Source organism: Clupea harengus, chromosome 17 (assembly GCF_900700415.2).
Source record: "Clupea harengus chromosome 17, Ch_v2.0.2, whole genome shotgun sequence".
Taxonomy (NCBI): Eukaryota; Metazoa; Chordata; class Actinopteri; order Clupeiformes; family Clupeidae; genus Clupea; species Clupea harengus.
In genome coordinates this window covers 1,895,090-1,914,707 of record NC_045168.1, presented here as the reverse complement: position 1 = coordinate 1,914,707, position 19,618 = coordinate 1,895,090, and the positions used below count along the sequence as shown (strand labels likewise).

Here is a 19,618-nt window from a genome sequence, read left to right as displayed (position 1 = left end):
TATGCATCTCAGTGTACATACGTATGTGTAAATGTGCAAATCCACCTGTGTGTGTGTGTGTCTGTCTGTGTATGTGTGTCTGTTTGTGTGTGTGTGTGTGTGTGTGTGTGTGTGTGTGTGTGTGTGTGTGTGTTGTGTGTGTGTGTGTGTTTGTGTGTGTGTGTGTGTGTGTGTGTGTGTGTGTGTGTGTGTGTGTGTGTGTGTGTGTGTGTGTGAACCTCTACAAGTAATGAACAAAAGAGTAAGATAAAAAGACACCCACCTCAGTGCGTCTTAGATTTTAGAGCATATTTGTTATTCAATTGACACTCACAGTATTGGTTGCATTTGCAATGGATTCAAAGGACAGCTCAAAAAGTCCTTATTGTTCAGGCTGTGGTATACATTGTTACATCATCAGCAGGGGTTCTGCTTGTACAAAAATAGATCAATGCATAATTGTTGGTGTCCTATATTTAAATTTCTACGGTTCCTTACATTACACCTACTTCTTCACTTTACAAACTAATCCAATTGATATGGAAATGGGAAGGAGATTCATAAGCAACGTAGAGAGTGAGAAAATGACAGGTTCTTGACTTGAAAATGTGTTGAAAGCAGATTTCCTAAAATCCTTTCTGTTCTTGATACTGGTGATAGGATTACACAGCCTGCCGTAGTTATACAATGAAGAGCTCTTTTCTGGTGAACAAAAGATTCTACATGCTGGACACATTCTCCACAGTCAAAAGGTTAATTAAAAACAAATTTAGCAAATATTCTGAAAATGTGAAGCTTTGAACGACAACAACAAAACACCCTACAAAGAAACAGGCACACTATGACAATATGGCTCTCTCCAAAGATATTAAGGTCCTGTGTATTCAGAGTTAGTTTTGATTACACCATAATTGTTTTCTTATAGACTTGAAGTTAGGTCTGGCCTCTTCGAAAGATCTATGAAATGTATCTTTCAAATATAATTTGTGCAACGTACAGAGAAAGGCAGGAAATGCATTACACAAAGTCTATCAAATTGTCCAGTTGTCCAAAGTTATTTTCCTTCACAGAGAAATACTCTTGTAGAAGTCACATTGGTGTGAGAGAAAATCTGTGTATAATTTTATACTAATAATACTAATCTACAAATGCAATTAATATCCCAGCAAACCCTATGGTGGCCTTTGATATGGCTCTTTGAATTGCACCAGCTAAGCATGCAAGCTAAAAACCTAGCAGAAAATGTTTCAGTTCAACCATATGCCACTTGCCTTCCAACTTGCTTAATGGTCACATTAAGTTTTAAGGGTGTCTAAGGTGATTTGCTGCTTGAATCTTGAATATTAAAATGTACAGAGAAAAAAATGCAGTTTCACAGAACACTACATTTACTGGAGACAGTAAGAGACAATTACATGTGACAATGCCTGGAAAAGACAGAAATCATTTCCAGTATTTATCTTAAAGTCACATTTCAATACAAGGACTTTTAGCTACAATATAATTCATACATACATACACATACATACCAAAAAAACAAACAAACAGCATAGCAAAATAACATATGTCTCTGATGTTTTATGCATTCCTAATGTGTTAATCTGTTCAATGTTATAAAATAACATTGTTCTTTATCATGCAAAGCACCAAGTTTAGTAATCGTGTACATGATTACATATCCTAAAGGCTAGCATATATATGTCCTTTTTGCTTCTTAAGTAAACACAGTCAGTGATTCCAGCATTCCAGTTGTGTATGCAGCAGAAAACACATGAAAACGGAATCCCAAGCTTCCTGTTCTTTACAGTGTAAACTCTTATCATCTCAAGAAAATGCTTGTTTTATCTAAAACGGCATTTTAAACCATCACTTACCCACGCCTTACTTTACCGAAACAGCCATCCCTGCATGTGTTGTCTCTCATCAGAGTCGAAAATTGGGGAATGGCCTGGAAATTGGAAACATCTAGAATGCGGTCCTGGAGAGAAAGGAAATCAAAGTTAAATGAGATCATGCATGCCAAGAAATGTTTCACCATGGGGCAAAAAGGAAGCCGAAGATAAGAAAAAAGGAGAGACCGCTTAAATGTTGTGTTACTCAGATCTGTTAAGGGGGTGTTGTTTATGGCGTGTGTGTGTGTGTGTGTGTCACCATGCGTTAGTGTTTGTTTATGTGTCATCACCGTGCACATGTTAATTTGTAAAGGTGTATGTTGCGCAACAACTAATGCAATCCACATGTGGGTGTAAAGATAGCTAGTTCATGCTCTTGATGCTTGTGTGTATTCCAAACCTGCTCAACACTTCACCTAGCAAACAGTCATACATTTTCCCCAATAAATTAATTGTGAAGAACTACGAGCCTTTATATACACAGAGGCGCTTAGAAGTCTTAAAGCCTGCTAAGGTTGGGTCAAATGTTGCTCTCTCAGCCATACACAGCTGAACAATTACCGCTTTGTGCTTGGGTACATAGAGATCATTTAAGACACTCAGCTGCGTATTCACCTCCCTATGTGTTTGAAGTGGTATACCACAAACAATTAATCACAGGATGTGCCCTGGTATTCCGTTCCAGTGACGTGCATCAACAGAGCTCAAACTGCTTCTTCAAAGGGCCACAAAGGCATCCAAAAGAAATGATCCAACCCCGTTAATGAAGGATAGATTCTTTTGAAATCAAGAATGATATTTATTTGGCTTAATTTGAAAGTGTTTTGCTTCTGCTTTCTTGAGTGAAGGGATATCTTATTAAAATGTACAGGTACCCGTGTGGGACATTGGCTGACATTGAGATTCTGCAGTACTATACATATCTACTGAAAAAAAAAAACATTGGGTCTCTCAGCATTGTGAAGCAAGGAAAATGTGGACAGGTTTGAACGGAAGGTGTCTGGCTTATGTTTATTCAGTTTAACCTTGCATTTACCCTCCAAGGTATTCCTTCCCAATATGACTGTATGGTACATCTATATGAAAGTCAGAGCAAGAGAGTGATCAAGAGGAAGCGTGGCATACCAAAGGATCCAGGACATAGGTGAGGCAAGCGTACATGTGAAGAGATGTGAAGAGATCACACAGCCAGGCACATGTCAAGGCAGAGGCATTCGCCCTCGGGACGCTGGAGGAAAGACAGACAGCGGAGCGGCCTTTCTCACACAGACACACACAAAAATACACACTCACAAACACACACACATACACATATGCATGCACACAGAGGCCCCCATGTCACCCACTGTACTTTACCACTTCAGACTTGAAACTTTGACTTGAAAAAGGCTTTTGTTTTAGGTTCTGCTGTCATACACACATTTAGCATGCGGACTCTCTGTGGGTACCTCTTGGCAGAATATCATCCATGCATAATGAATCAACAGGGTCTCTAAACGACGGTTTAAATAAATAAATTACATTAAACATTGGGTGATATTTTATAAACGCGGTTTGTCTTCACAGTTACCATACATGCACAGGTAATAAGGCAAAGGCAATCATTTAATAATAAGATATTATGTCATCCTTAGTAGCTATTTTCCTCTGTTTCATGATAGTTAAAAAAAATCTACAGGTAAGACATTGAGCCTGGAGAAGGACCTCGTCAAGTATAAACTAGTTCAAAGGCATTCTTTGAGACTTTTTTAGCCTCATCATTACTCTACTGTGCTGGCATCATTTCAACAGCAATAACTTTTACTGGACTTTTACAGTACTGACGTTTGTTGAAACTCCAATGGCCTACGGCCAGTTGGGTCTATTACAGTTGTGCATATTACTGTGTGAAAAGCACACTGGTGTGAAAACCAAGTTTACTGTTTCAGTTGCAGTTATGAAAGCAATGGATAATAAGAATCATGTTTGCTGTTGTACATGACATTCATATATTCATTTAATAGATTAATTGAAGTCTTTTAGTTTTTTTTTTTTTTAAATATCGTGCTTACTTATTATTATTTTTTTTAAATCTACCAACACTCTTATCTCATTGCCCATCTTAGAGGATATGTGTCTTAGAGAAAATTCAGAGTTGTGCAGCTTTAACAGTTGTGTGAAGTGTTCTTGGCGAAATAATAACAAGTTATTTTTCAATTTCCTTCCCTGTCTTTTGTTTATGTTTCCAGTCAATTTGAGGCGAACGATGAAAAACGACTTTTGTCACAACGACTAAAACATTTTATTCCTGCTCATGTGTGGTGCTGACAGTCAGCTTCCTGAGTGAGTGAGGTCATTTCCTTAAAGAGTCAAGGAAAGAGAGAGATTCTGTAACCCCTGCTGAAAACAAACTGCGTAGCTAGAAGCAGCAGCAGCAGTTCACATAGTTGAGAAGCATTTCACAGGTCCTGTTACTATTTAAAAATAAAAATGAAGCATTGCATTATTTGTTTCCCCATTACCAATGTTACTATGGTGATGAGGAATATGGTCTTGGCTGCAACAGAAACTGTATTTACGATCACAGTAAGCAATCTGTCAGAAGTTCTTTGGACATCATTTACACTATGTGATACTCTTTTTGAGTTGAAGTTGTCCATGTTGAATAGTTGTGAAAAAGCAATAGTGCCTCTCGTCCTGAAATTCCGACATACTGCAGTGAAGGGCTTTTAAAATACTGTCTGTAAGAAATGCAAAATTTATGAACCCACCCCCCTACCATCCAGCACTACCATCACATCCTAGCTTGATTTATGTGAAATAATAATACACTATTTAATGCTTAAACATGGCTGGGAGCAATCTTTGGCTATCAAGATGTACAATGGAGGAACGGCCGGGGAAGACAAATCACCTGGCAGAGTGGTGATGCTTGTTTAAAGGTGTTCGGCAGATATATTAAACTATATGTAATTGTACACTAACTCCGTGCTGTGGGCACCGCAGGCTCAGGCGAGGAAAGATGGGAGACGAGGGCCTTGCCGATGCACAGGGAGAGAAGGGTAATCAATTTGGCTCAAGCATCAGGAGGAGGGAGGGAGAGACAGAGGCCCTGTCAGAAGCACACCACCACCACCAAACATCCACACACACACACACTATCTCTCTTTCAAACACATATATAGACGTATACACACACACACACACACACACACTCTCTCTCTGTCACACACATATATAGACATATACACATACACATACACATACACACACTCAATCTCTCCCTCTAACACACACACACTCTCTCTCTCTCTCTCTCTCTCTCTCTCTCTCTCTCTCTATCTCACTCACACACACACACAACCCAACAGTCTTTCCCAGAGCCTGTCTCCTCTAAAAATGTTTGCCTCCTCAACGACCAGCGGGGAAACCATGCTTGGGGTTTTTACAAGAAAGCAAACTCCCTCTAACTAAATCCCCAGTCCCCTCACTACTTGTTAGTTTTCCGCAGTTTTCCCGCTGCAGTGGTGGAGGGCGATGTGCACTCTTGTTGTACCAGCACATTAGCAGGTGCACACAGAAAGGCTCATAATGTACTGCATATGTATACAATTATAATGAGCTTTACCACCCATTACTGGGCACACAGCCTATTTTACTCAAGTGCTTTGATATGTTTAATTCACATCTCAGATGCTGATACGAGCATTTCACAGCATGCTGGATTGCAGTGTGGTTTCCTGTAGTTCAACAGGTAGAGTGAGATTCTAACTAGATCAAGGTTCAACTCCCATGAAGCAAACGTACTGATCAAACGGACGTACGCTTCACTTCACCTGTAAAGTTGCTTTACCTAAAAGATAAATGCTATAGAATAAATGTCAATAAGGGATCTTTTTTATGTATTTTTCATGACTACTGTCTGATCCAATGACAAAATACTAATCCATCTGGGTGAGGACCTCCTGAAGCCTACACTGACTTCTACACGGGCTTCTGCTGATCTATACTGGGTCATAGAGTATGTCATTCTGATTGACTTGGCCAAGAGGGAGGGTAGAAAGTTCAGGAAACACAGAAGTGAACATGTCAATGCTGCATTTACCAAGAATTATATGTCACAGAGGTGCAAATTAACACAAAACAGAGCCAAGTGTCATGCCGGATTTATGGTTTCCTGGGCACCGTCTTTAATTAAAACTCATCCCATGTTGTAATATAAAAAAGGGATGATGATTCAAATAATGTGGGACTTCATGAGTTTTTCACCAGATCTCGGGCCCAGGTAAACAAACATAGTAATTACCCAGCCAAATGAAGCGGTGTTGTGGTGAGCAGTGAACTGTGGGTGGCTCATACCGACTCTCAGGAGAGGTGCACTGGGCGTTCCTCTGCTCCTCCTTCTATAGCTGCCTCTTTTCGTTTCTCTCTCTCTTTTTTTCTTTCTCTCTCTCTCTCTCTCTTCTCCTCCTCCTCTTTCCTCACCTGTCCGTGCCAAGAAAAACATCTCCTCTTAATCTGGTGATTCACATGCAATTATAGCTCGGGTGATCCACAGGTGTTGAATTCTTCTGGCAAGCTATAAAACATTATATGCATGATTTGTGCAGTCAGCGAGCTTTGTCATTTCATTGGGCTCCCTTTCATTTCTTCCTTTTCCTGACCACATGATCCATTTCACACGTTTTCTTCTTCTTCTATGATGAGACACCCAAAGAGGCTTTCATAGGTGCTGCCCCACCCCATCCCATCCCCATGCCCACATTCACCACCACACACACACACACACACATTCAGAGACTCACACACACATCACATTGGGAGGCCCTGCCAGTACAGTGGATGTCCATACCACCCGAGCCGCTGCCACAGCCTCTGAAGGGTCCGCCAGTCACATGGGATTTTTTTTTAAGACGTCAGACATCAGACACACGAGCGCTGCCTGTTGCCACGGACACACAGAGATGTCCTTGGGGTAAACTAAATAAACTTTCCCCTCCACTTAGCCTCGTTCCTAAATGTGCCATTGTGAGTGATAATCCTGGGGACGCGCTGCCGTTCATCACTAAAGTGTGTCTGGGGTAGGAGGGGTGTGTGTGTGTGTGTGTGTGTGTGTGTGTGTGTTTTGGTGTGTATGTGTTAGGGTGTGTCAATGTGTATGTGTGTGCATGGATATGTGTGAGCGTGTGTTATGCTGTTACACAAAAGCATTACATAAATAAGACATTTTAAATGCTGCTGTTACATAAACTAGCCATATTATTTAGCCAGAGTATTTCATAATGTATGACTTTTATTATTGTTCGCTTAATTATCAAAGGTTAATCTAAAAGGAAGCACACAAACAAAGCGACTTGAGCACTTTCATGAGTCCCTTCTACAGGAATTCAGTTAACAAATGAACTCAACATGAAGTTGCATGTCGCATGTTTCACTCATACCATATCATCCAAAAGGATAATGGATGTTTCTGTTGTGATTTGCATTTGGTGTCTATCAATGCCATACTCAAAATAATTAAAAACTAAACTAAAGAGAAGCTAGAGCTTTAAAATACATAATGTGGTTATAGGTCACGTGAACAAGCAAATATATTATTGCTCTTAGCAAAACTCTTAATTAAATGACACCATATAATTTGTTTTCCTATCCTTGCACAGATGCATACTTCATTTTAGATTAAAGCACAATAAAACATGTTAGTCATTCCTTTAAGACATATTTGCCCACTTTTTTTCTACATATTTGACGTTCAGGGTGTATTATTGAAGACTGACATTTGACTTTGGGAGAAAAAAAGCACAAATTGTGTCCTTAATTACATTTATCCTCCACTGTCCTTGGTGAACTTGCAAAGAGGTATGCTTCCCCCTCCTGGTAGTGAACATGAAAGCCTGTTACTTTCTTGGGCTTTTCACATCGCCTTGTTCTCAGCACACCAGGTATTTCCATATGCCCCCTATATACTAGATCTTACTTGGTTCCTTTGGTCCTACTGGGTATTGCAGTAACACAAAATACAGTACAGTTCTAGGATTTCATGCTAGCATTGATAGATAATACAGATAAAACCATATGTAATTCTGTCAGAGGTCAAATTGGCATGGTGCGCATAAATCCTGTACAAATGACTTGGTTGAAATGTATTTGTGTCGGCATCTGAGAGAACTTTGTGACATCTTCAACCCAAAACAAAGGCAAGAAGCTGCTGAGTTTCTCTGCAGAGCTACATGTCTGCGCTTTGATCAGAAAGACATGAAATATAAATAAGGTCAACTCTGACCATCTCGGCGTATGGAGTGTCAACATGGCCGAGCTTTCTGTGATGAGAGCGAGAGAAAGGGAGAGAGAGCGAGAGAGAGCGAGAGAGAGAGAAGAAAAAAGTGAGAGCAGCTAGCCCAGCAGATCAAAGAAAATAACATGAGAGAGGATATGAGTGCTTTGAGAAGTAATATAGCTGAGATACCATCTGTTTTCCGTATCATGCAGCAGGCTTCAGACAACGACAGGAAAAGACACAGCAGACAGGCCACTTTGGCCGCGGATAAGGCCGAGCACAAATAGGTTATTAAGGAACCTTCAATTTAATATAAGATTGGTGGACATTAAAGCGTTCCTTTGGAAAAGGGTCCCTTCCCCCATTGTTGAGAGAGATAAGCGTTATATGACAAATAAATTTGGAGGATTATTTTATAAGAAGGGCGCCTGTGTCATTTTCCTCTGGTATTTTCCATTTTGAAGGTGGCACTTTGAGTTTGAGAGTGGGCGATGATGTATGGGTTGATTTCCTTCCTTATAATTTGAGAAAAGTGGGTTAGTAAGAGGATACAGAGAGGTCACCGGAAGAGAATTAGGAAATGGACACACTGACCATGCGCCACTGAGAAAGCCTCTGCTCTCAAACACAAACCAAGGCAGCTTTCTTTAACAGCTTGGTGCGGAAACCATAAAATAACACAACCAAGCCGATATAGACCGTGGAGGAAAATCAACTCTAGACAAAAGGTTTAATCATATTTTTCTATTCAAATCAATAATCTGGTGCAGAATATTTAAATGTTATCAAATATTTAAATTGCTCATTTAACGTGCATTTTAACAAATGTCCTTTTCTGTGATGTCTATAGGCATAAAAAATGCAAAGTAACAGTCTCATCCCTTTGCCAATGCAGCATGTATGCCTTTCAGAACAAGTCATCCTCTGTCAGTTTGACAGACATTAAATGGTCCTGCATCCTAATGAAGAACATGCAGAGGTCACCCAGCCAGTGCACTCTTCCAGAAGATTTAAAGTTCCCTCTGATCTGCAATGCAACAGGCCATATTGAATCCAGATTTGACTGGTGCAGGTCATTCCATTACCCTTCCTCGCCTTCTATGCTTTATTTATGATAGGTCCTGTGGTCTGGTATGAGGCCATTACAAGAATGCGTACCTCTCTGAATAATCAATAAATAGGTATTTTATCATTTGGTGACAAACTTGAGGGAAAGGGGGGTGGGGGGGGGGAATTCATTACCCAAATCCATCAGCAGTGAGAAATAGGCACACTTATAAACTTGGATGGAGAGAAAAGTGCTTCTTCCACGAAGACAACCGAATGCTGTTTAACAGCCTGTAAATATGGCATTCCAGTCTCATTGGGACTATCTTATGGAGCACGGTGCAACACAGCAAAGGGTTGTAAATTCCCAGAGACCAATTAAGGCTCTGGTCTCTGGACCTAGAGAGACCCTTTATCTCCTGACCTGTAAATGGCAAGGCTGAGGCCAGGCCGCAGTGGCCAAGGAGGAAGACAGAGAGCCCTCATTCACAATGAGTTATTAAGCGTATTTTTGAATAGATGGAAAAATTGTAGCCTGGCTATTTCGTGTCATAAAGCGCGGTGAGGCCCAGGCAGGCTGGAGGCCTCCTAGGGACAAAAGGCAATACCATTACAATCAAATCTGAGATGGAAGAGGGATGGGGCTGTCCACTCTGAATTTTTATATTGTCAAAGAGCTGGGAGGAAATAATGCCATCCTGGAGTGAATTAACCTCTGGTGTGGGGAGAGACGCCCGATGTCATCTACCGGCACAGGGCCAGGATTGGACAGGAAGACGGAGGAAGGGGGTTGGGAAGAGAGAGGGGGAGAGGGGGAAGGACTGGGCAGGGGCTGTAGTGTAGTGTGTCCATATTCAAGCACAGGGCATGGGGTCTGCTTCAATAGGGCTGGAGGTATTCCCACACTGCACAGCGGTTCCAGTTTTGCAAGGGGGCTGCTGCATTTCCACCAGTCTATTGTGTTCTGGTTAAATTAATAATTGCAAACTACACTTCAAATTTGTAGTTTGCATTTAGGCCTACAACATATTTCAGTTATAAAACACACACACTGCCAACGTAGCATGCTTAGTCAGGCAGCAGTAGGTTACAGACAGATTAGAGTCAGGTGTTTGCACACTGAAACAAATCCTGGAAAACAGGATATACCAGTATCCTGTGCTGTGTAGGCTACTTTCTGTCTTCATTCAATGGACAAACATCCTAAAAACTATGGATTCGTCGGATGAAACTGTTAAGGTGCAGTAGGCCTATAGATCATATAACCTTAGCATTGTATTTGCTTTATTTGTTATTTATACAAAATCTGATGATTTTGAATTTTCTTTCACAACCAACCTACCCCTTTCAAATGTGTTTCGGCCTACTGTATGAGTAGGCCAGTGTGTTTTCTACATGAGCTAATAGTAATTTTTAGTTTATAGTAATTTTGGTTGTGTCACCTTTTTCTCATTTAGTACACAATATTTCCATTCGGTATTTCTTGCCGAAGTCCTTCTATAATAACTCTGGTCTTGTCAATACCTGTAGAATACGTGTACACGTCGAGGGCTACCAACCGCCTTAAAGAACCAATTAGAGACCTCTATGTTAACAGGTTAAAGTTCATCTAGAGAGGAAGTTGTTGGCTGCCGGGGGAACATTAGCTAGTAGCTACGGGATGACGACCAGTAGTAATGCTTATCAGGACCTTTTTTTTAACATTACTAAATTATGTCAGTCCATTACTAGGTAATCGCATCTTGGAATAAGTCCAACGATAAACGTGAATTCAGTAAGGATGACAATACGTTTATCACACAATAAAAAAAAGACTTGCCTGTTCCATGTAAACCCCGGAAGTGTTGCATACAGAGCTAGCTTGCTAATTGTTTGCTAGGGCAGCTAACTAGCGACATCTATGCTGTTTTAGTTGTCCAGCACGTTTTTGTCTCGAGTATTGTGGAAACGCAGTACTGATAATATGGTCCATAACGGCAATGTAAAATCCGTAGTCCATCACCGAAGATAGCATCTGCCATCTGGCAAGCAAGCTGTTTTACAGTTAGCTTATCTGCAAGATGATGGGACAACGGACAATGTCCGTCTTTTAAGGGGTTCGATACCAAAGGCAGGTTGAAACACTGCACTGTACACCACTCGAAAGGTACTTCTCAACCCTTAGGGCACCTCCGGATGTCATATCAATGATCGTTTGTCTCCAGCTGTCAGAGCTTTGTTCAGGTATGTGAAGCCGATTGAACACAGCAGTTCTCACCCTGTCGCTCATGTTATTGTGGGCCTAATAGTTTGTTTGCAAAGCTCCACGAACATGCCAACGTCTGTGCTTCCATGTATGTCGAGATAATTAAAATCTAAAAATACGAGTCATTATTTGTAAGGGGATGCGGCTTTTCTTTTAACATGAAGAATACTTTCTTAGCGCTTTCTCGGGAGTTTGGTGGTCATCATCTTGTCCAAAACAGTAGCCATGTCTTCATAATAACACGATGTGTCAAGACAAGCTGTGGGGAGACCCACTTACCCAGTATCAAGCTAAATGCATTGACCTTCACTTTCAGCGTGCAGACATCATGAGTACCAAATTTGGACTGATCAACTACAACTCCCGCAAGCACATCTCCATCTCCGTGCCCTCCTCTACAGAGGTCATGTCCCCACACATCAAGTCTGTTGAGGAGCTACGAGTGCTGGGCATCAACCTCAGCAACTTCAACCCACCTGTGCAGTTCTCCATCTGCGTGGCAGGGGTCTTTGTGTTTTACCTCATCTATGGCTATCTGCAGGTAATTAAGCTGATGGTTATTAGACAAGTCAACTTCTCTGTCTACATGTCTGTACATAAGGACAAGTGCATGAGTTGAATGTAAAGTTTAGACTGTAGTTATCTAATAACTACAGATCATGCTTCTAATTAGGCTAATAACAAAAACTTTCACTATAAGTGGTAGCTAAATGGCTTCATAAATCTGTGTTGTTGTTCTTCTCAGGAGCTTATCTTCTCTGTGGAGGGATTTAAGCCCTTTGGGTGGTACCTCACCTTAGTGCAATTTGGCTTCTACTCCACGTTTGGCCTGGTGGAGCTGCAGCTAACACAGGACAAGCGGAGAAGGTGCAGTTTGCCTGTGGTTGATCTATACCATCTATCATTCTGTTTAGCCTCAATTCTTGCTGAAATTCATTGATCTGTGATTAGTTTAGCATCTTGCTATTGTCATCAACAGTCTAATGACGTAATGTGACTATCTACACAATAGCCATGTTGTTTAAGTTGTGTTTACATCTGTCTGCAGAATACCTGGGAAAACCTACATGGTGATAGCATTTTTAACTGTTGGGACCATGGGTCTGTCAAACACTTCGTTGGGATACCTAAACTATCCCACACAAGTCATCTTCAAGTGCTGCAAACTCATTCCTGTAATGATAGGAGGAGTTTTCATACAAGGTAATTATATTAAGCATCACATGATAATTGATTGATGGTGTTAAGAGTTATATGTTAAGTAATTCAATCAACTAATCTAGGCCTAATTCTTAGATATTTTATTGGAAGTCTAAGGCTGTGCATAAACACACATGTTCACAAAAACAACACAAGTGGTCTCTATGTCCCACTCTTACTCGTTTCCTAACTAATGCTTTACCACTTTACAACTTATCTTGGAGTTGCCATCTTTTCTTTCGACCCTGGACTCGTCTCTCGGCCTTTGAGATTTCCATCTCCATCACACTCTCAAGGTTCCTGATCCTCATGATCAGAAGGTTTTTTTTTTTTTCCCTTTCTTTATTGTGATTTTTTTTTCTGCAAGTGTGTGTGCGGACCATAGGTCCCTCAGGGGCATGAATGAGTGGAGAACAGCAACTGTGTGTGTGAGTGAGTGTGTGAGTGAGTGTGAGTGTTTTCAGGAATGCAGGAGGGATCTGATGTGAGCCCTTCAAAGGGGGGAGCCGAATCAAAGCACACCAGACCAACCTGCTGCGTCACCTTGTCATCCCCAAGGCATCGGCCTGTTTGGGAAGACTCCTCTTTTTCTTCTTGTTTTTTCCCTCCACACTTTTTTTTCCCCCTACACTTTTTGAACGTGTCCAATTTGAAACCTTCTTCATCCTCTCCTCTGGTTTTTGTGGAAATGATTGAGTGGGAGAGTCCAGTTCAAACTTTCTTTTCCCCCCATCTTCCTGTTTCATTCTGTCTCTCTCTCTCTTTTACGCATGCTTCCTATGCCTCAGTTCAGTGGTCGATGCTTGTGCGTGTGTGTGTGTGCTTTATCGCCTGAACTTGTTCAAAGGGGCCGTGTGCAAAGCCAACCTGCAGCCAGTGTCACGGAAGCTCCTCTCAACTCCTCTGATCAGAGGCTGCGCTGGCGACTCGTTCGTCGAGAGCGGCGAGCTCCGTCAACTCAACGAGTCGATTATTTACCTGACCGCAAAAACAACAGCAAAACTCCCACTTGAAGCCATCAGCACTGAACCAATCAAGTCGATGAGTTCCCAGCGCAGGGGTGAAGCATGCCCATAAGCACCACAAAGCCTGTACCGTGGAACTTGAAAGGATCTATTCATCAAGATGACAAGTATCAGAGAAATCACACACCTGTCAAATGGAGGCAAACCCTCATAATGTTCAACTTCTCGCCCGATGGAAAGTTCACTGACGGTCTTGGTGGTTGTGCTCAGATGTACTCAGATGCAGTGTTTGTGTGTGTGTGTGTGTGTGTGTTGTAGGGAAACGCTACAATGCTGTAGACGTCTCTGCTGCCCTGTGCATGAGTCTGGGCCTCATCTGGTTCACCCTGGCGGACAGCAAAGTGGCCCCCAACTTTAATGTGACCGGTAAGGCAGAATGCTCACTGCTCATGTGTGGTTGTGACTGGTGGACTGTGGTATAACCTGCTGAGAACTATTTAATATTATTTCTATTCCCTCCTGGGTGAAATCCAAAGACCCATCCATAAGGATTTCCATCTCAGTCTCGGTACTTTTGGTACTCTGATTGCGGTGAAAAACCATTTCCTGTTTAAGCTTTGTCAAGGGCCGTACCTAATTTCCTCTACCTCGTTTTCTTTTCTTTTGAAAAACCGAAAATGTATTTTCGTCTTAAATACGCTGTTTCACGCCTTGAATTGGAGAAAGCTGAAGGCTATCTGAAACAAACTCCACCAACTTGTGAATATCAAACATAATGCATTGACTTGTTATTGTGGCCTTGAGAGCGCAGATGTAGATGCAGTGTAAGCATAGATTGCCTGCTCTGAAGGGGATGTTGTTGACCTTCAGTGCAGACAGCCTGGCTTTAGGGTGTGGGCTCTGAAGGAGAGCTCATTTGTTATTTTTGTGATACAGTACACATAAGCACTAGTTTTTTACTGTTTCTTTTGTGTGTGTGTTTGGTATGTATATGTGTGTGTGTATAATACGTGTGTGTGTGTGTGTGTGTGTGTGTGTGTGTGTGTGTGTGTATACGTGTGTGTGTGGGTGGGTGTGTGTATGTGTCTGTCTGTGTGGATGTGTATATATGTCTGTGTGCCTGGTGTCTGTGTGTGTCTGTGTACGTGTGTGCCTTAGGGGTCCTCCTCATCTCTTTGGCCTTGTGTGCCGACGCCGCCATTGGAAATGTTCAGGAGAAGGCCATGAAGATCCATAACGGCTCCAATTCCGAAATGGTGAGTTAGTCTCATCATTATCACCTCTTGTTTGGGTATATCTTTGTGTCATCCTTGGACGGTGCCACGTAGCCAAAACACAAAAGAGCGTGTCTTGTTTTCCCTGCCTGGCTGAATTTTTTTTTTTAAAGAGAAACTTGTTCTCTTGCCTCTGGCTTTGGCCAGGGATTCACAGAGTAGTTTTTAAAAGCTAGTGTATCAAACTCCCTCACACTGTACAACCAAACATGTCAGTACTGTTTGCATTAATCATGCTACACCCTTATTTTATTCTGATCTGAAGGTCCTCCTTGCTTCACCCTAATGACCTACAGCACCGCCCCATACTCCCTACAGTACGGTACCTAATGTGATTCATTGTTCCGATGAGGCTAACCTTCCGTAACTATGGTGACTGGGTGACTTGTGTGGTCCTCAGGTGCTGTACTCCTACTCCATCGGCTTTGTTTACATACTGTTGGGCCTGTTGTGTGTCGGGGGACTGGGACCGGCTGTGGCCTTCTGCTCACAGGTAAGGCCACATTAGAGTCTGTGCTTCTGGTCACTGCCCTGTCCGACACCCAGTGTGGGGTGGACATGCTGGCACAAAATGGTGGTGAGACGATGATGGTCTCTTGTGATGTATGTGGAGCGCTTTGAAATCTAGGAAAGTGACATATTAGTGTGACCACTCAGTTATTAATTTAGTCAAAACAAGCAAAAACAAACAAACAAACAGAAAAGTGTTTGAACCCACACTATATGTATGAGTGCTTGTTAAGACCCAATTCAGCTGAGTCATTGCTCAATCCTACGCACTATCTCTCTCCAGCTTAGACCCCCCCCCCCCCCCCCTCCCAAAGAAAATATGTATTTTGTAGGTTGTACTGTTAATACTGTAAATATTTCTGGTCTCTGAAGCAATGTACCTTTCTCTCTCAGCACCCTATGACAACATACGGTTACGCCTTCTTCTTCTCCCTCACGGGCTATTTTGGAATTTCTTTTGTGTTGGCATTGATCAAGCTGTTTGGCGCCCTGGCTGCGGTCACAGGTAAGTTGATTATCCATTTAGCTTGGTTGTTTTGGAGTACCCTTACGGTTACTATAGCGAACAAAAAAATAAACAACAGTTACTGAACTCTAATGAAAGGGGTGTCAAAGTTGCATTCTAAAATGGCTGTGTGTTGTTGAGTTGGAATTCTTACAGAGCATTGCTGTAAGTCATAAACTGCACCCATCTGTCTGATATGGAAGAAGGCATGTGTAAAGTGTCCTCCCCTCAGTCCTTGAAGATATTTTTACTTTTCTGTTACAGTGACGACCGGGAGAAAAGCCATGACGATAGTGCTGTCCTTCATGTTCTTTTCAAAGCCTTTTTCATTTCAGTATGTATATGTATATTACTTTTATGTTTATCAAGTCACCCACCATAGATTTTGATAGAAATATATGAATAACACCATGAATAAAGAATAAGATTCACTAAACATATTCATGTCATTTTTACACAGATGATGAATTATTAATGTCTTGTGTGCAGGTATATCTGGGGTGGCCTGCTGGTCGTACTCGGGATCTTCCTGAACATTTACAGCAAAAACAAGGACAAGATGAAGCTGCCCTCCCTGGCAGAGATCCGTAGTCGTCTGCTGAGGGAGGGGAAGGTCCGGCTGCTCTCACAGAACGTCTAGCGCCCGGTCTTGGGGGGCCCCACGATATACAGGACCTCAGCTCCCAGACTTTGGTTCGGATGTGGATCTCCACGCTGACTTAACCTCAAGGGCCTTAGTCAGTCACATTCCTGTCAGGAGAGCCGTGATGGTCGAAGACTTGCTAGTATCAAAGGGAAACTGTTTAAAAAAAAAAGCCAAAAAAAGCACAGCTTTGCACTATTATTGGTGACTTTCGATTGTGCAGGACTTGAAGGAAGGAGAGACATTTTAAAAAATACCACAGACTGTAAACAGACCCTGTCCAAGTTGAATGTGTATCAAATGGAATCATCTTAAACAGTGAATCTTCACCTGCACGTGCCACAAGAAATAACTTCTTTTTTTGTTGTTGTTTTTCTTAATCAAGTGTGTAAGATGCATACATTTCCATAATCTATTTTAATTTATATTTCCTGATTATACTGGAAGTGGGGATCACACACACACACAGACACACACACACACACACACACACACACACACACACACAAAGTTGCAGCATCTTCAAAAGGGCAGGGACGTGGAAGTTTATCGAACAACGTGTCAACTGCCATATTTGCTAACCGTTTGGTGGTGACCAGACAGCTCTTTTTACATTAAAAAACAAACTGGGAAGTTTAGTCAAGACGAGTGGATGTGTTTTCATAAATTTCAGTGTCGTAATTAGCTTGCCAGATGACTCCATTCATTGGCTGCAGCCAGTCAGGGAAGTTGAACGTCTGCCAAAGAGCTTCTCAGATGTTTAGCCATCAGATAGCCCTGGGCTTGTTTGATTAGTAACCCTGGAATAAGATAGCACCAGAAAGAAAACAAACATTGTTCGGAGAGCCTGGCTTTAGACCTAATTTGGATGAGCAGAAAATAATCTTTGTGTGTCGTAGTGATGTTCTGCCATTGAAGGAGGGGTCTGATATCCCAAAGGGATTGATAAAAGCTCAGCAAGCAACACCCTCTGGGTGTGTTCGCAAGTGTCTCTGGGCAGCATGACAGTAAGTCGGAGAGAACAGAGCTAACTACCTGACAACGCGGAGGAGCTCCTATTTCACCCGTGCTCGATGGGATGCGGATGTTAAACCACATAACTATATTGATGTTTATGGAACCAGTTCTCTGCTGTTTCCCAGGAAAGACATCATGCAGGAAGTCAGGAATCGTATGCTGGTCCTGCTGGTTCAGCACAGTTCTCCATGTTCAGCCAGAAGAGTAAACCTGTACACCAACACACACACACACACACTTTCACAGAATATACAGTAGTGCACTTAATGGTGTCCAGTGGATTCAACATTTTCAGTCTCTGAAAATAACCCCACCAAGGACCTAATCCAGTGGCTCCCATGATTTAAACAGCCATTTAAAGAGCTCAAAATAGAGCACCTCAATTTTTTTAAAACCCTTCATCACACTGCTGCAGGTGAATAAACTTGCTTTTACAACTGGTAGTGGCACTATACATGCTTACAGATGCGTAGTTGATTGTTAAGCAATCATTATGAAATGTTTTCACGTCGCTGATGTCTTTTGTCTTGTCCTTCATGCATCTTAGTGGCTCTGTATCCATCAAAGGTTTGGATGAGATGATGATATTTTTGCCAGCGCGGTATGAGGTAGAGTGCAGCTCCGCTAGTGGTCTAATGGAGGTGGCAGAGTGACAAGCCGACACCCGGGCAGGAAACCCAACGCAGGGCAATTAGAAATTTGGTATTTCATAAAAAGCTGGCTCCTCTTCAGAGATGACACACTGACAGATCCTTCTCAAGGGTCTTTCAGCTTCCAGCGCCGAGCTAACTTACACAGGATGAGACTAATGTCCTCTCGGCCTGATATGAATTATGTCCGAGATAAAATTTCACAATTTCGAAATTTGTAGTATCTAACTCGTCTAGTGGTGTTTAAAGTGCATAGCGATGTTTATCATCAGAGAAATTCAGAATTGGTGATTCAGATATTTACAAGTTGGGGTTTTGAGATAAGTGGAGGAAGCCTGATAAATCTCAATTTGCACAACTGTAACTGGTTGACATTATATTGTATACAATCATGAAACAATAGCTAAATAATATTTTTTTTGCAGGAAAAACTCAAAGATGCATATATGTTATTTCATATGTAAAACTGTCAACCAGGAACACAGACATTTGTTTAGATGTGTTCTGTCATAAAGTCCTCTAATGCAGTCCATTCATCTCCATTTGCTAAGAGGTGATGACTGCCATGCTCCCCGCATAGTCCATTTGGATGCATTTGGGCCTGGAAAGCCCAGTTGACTCGAGGCAAATGACACTATTCATCTTTTTGTTCTCTCTAGAAACTCACGGAGCTGGATAGAAAAGCCCTTTTTGAAACAACAGAAGTCACATTTGTCAAGTGACACACTTGGTCTTTCCCCCTTTGCCCCCCAGCACCAACTACCCCAACCTAGAGTTTTGCAGCTGTGCAATGCTTTTGCACATTTTGCGAATTTGCAAACATTGTTCATTCATAAGACGAACCAAAGATTTTTTCAGCGGACACTTTGAGCCATTGAACACTTTTGTAATTATTTATCAATGCTGACATATTTCATAGGGGAGAGATAATAAAAATACATTATTTATGTAACACTGCATCTGCATGACAACAAAGTTCCAACACAACACAAAGAATTCACAGAATGCTTTAGCATTTTTAAAAGGGTGAATACCTTATGCCGTGGTATGTTATGTTCCTGTTTTTATACAACAGCCCACTCTATACCACCACCACCCCCCACCCCCCCCCATCTATTTCTCACTGTCCATTTCTCAACCACTCTCCATTTCTCTATTTTTCATTCTCCCACTCCCTCTCTCTCCATCTCCCTCTCTCTTATTAATGTGGCCCGTTTACCTAGGTTCAGTGACCTCTGCGCCGTTCCGCTGGCCCCCTGCAATAAATAATGGGAGGTGTCCGCAGCTCATCACAACAGCAAATAGGGTGGTGCCGAACAGGTCGTCCTCCTCCGATTGCCCCGGCAGGGGGTCCTGGCAGGCCATTCATTACGGCCAGCGCTCGTGCAGGAGGTGCGAGGCAGGCCCCTCTCTGTCCTTGGACCCGGCCGGGGTG

General features: G+C 42.0%; 1 protein-coding gene across 1 annotated transcript; it reads left to right on the top strand.

Annotated features, from left to right (window-relative positions):
* The first annotated feature begins 10,677 nt into the window (after positions 1-10,677).
* On the top strand, positions 10,678-17,154 carry slc35b3 (solute carrier family 35 member B3). Its single transcript, XM_012816297.3, has 10 exons — positions 10,678-11,397; positions 11,736-11,960; positions 12,165-12,286; positions 12,468-12,622; positions 13,903-14,010; positions 14,743-14,840; positions 15,259-15,351; positions 15,762-15,873; positions 16,138-16,207; positions 16,363-17,154. The coding sequence occupies exons 2-10, from the start codon at positions 11,748-11,750 to the stop codon at positions 16,511-16,513; spliced, it is 1,122 nt and encodes a 373-aa protein (XP_012671751.1). The 5' UTR covers positions 10,678-11,397; positions 11,736-11,747; the 3' UTR covers positions 16,514-17,154.
* The last annotated feature ends 2,464 nt before the right edge of the window (positions 17,155-19,618 follow it).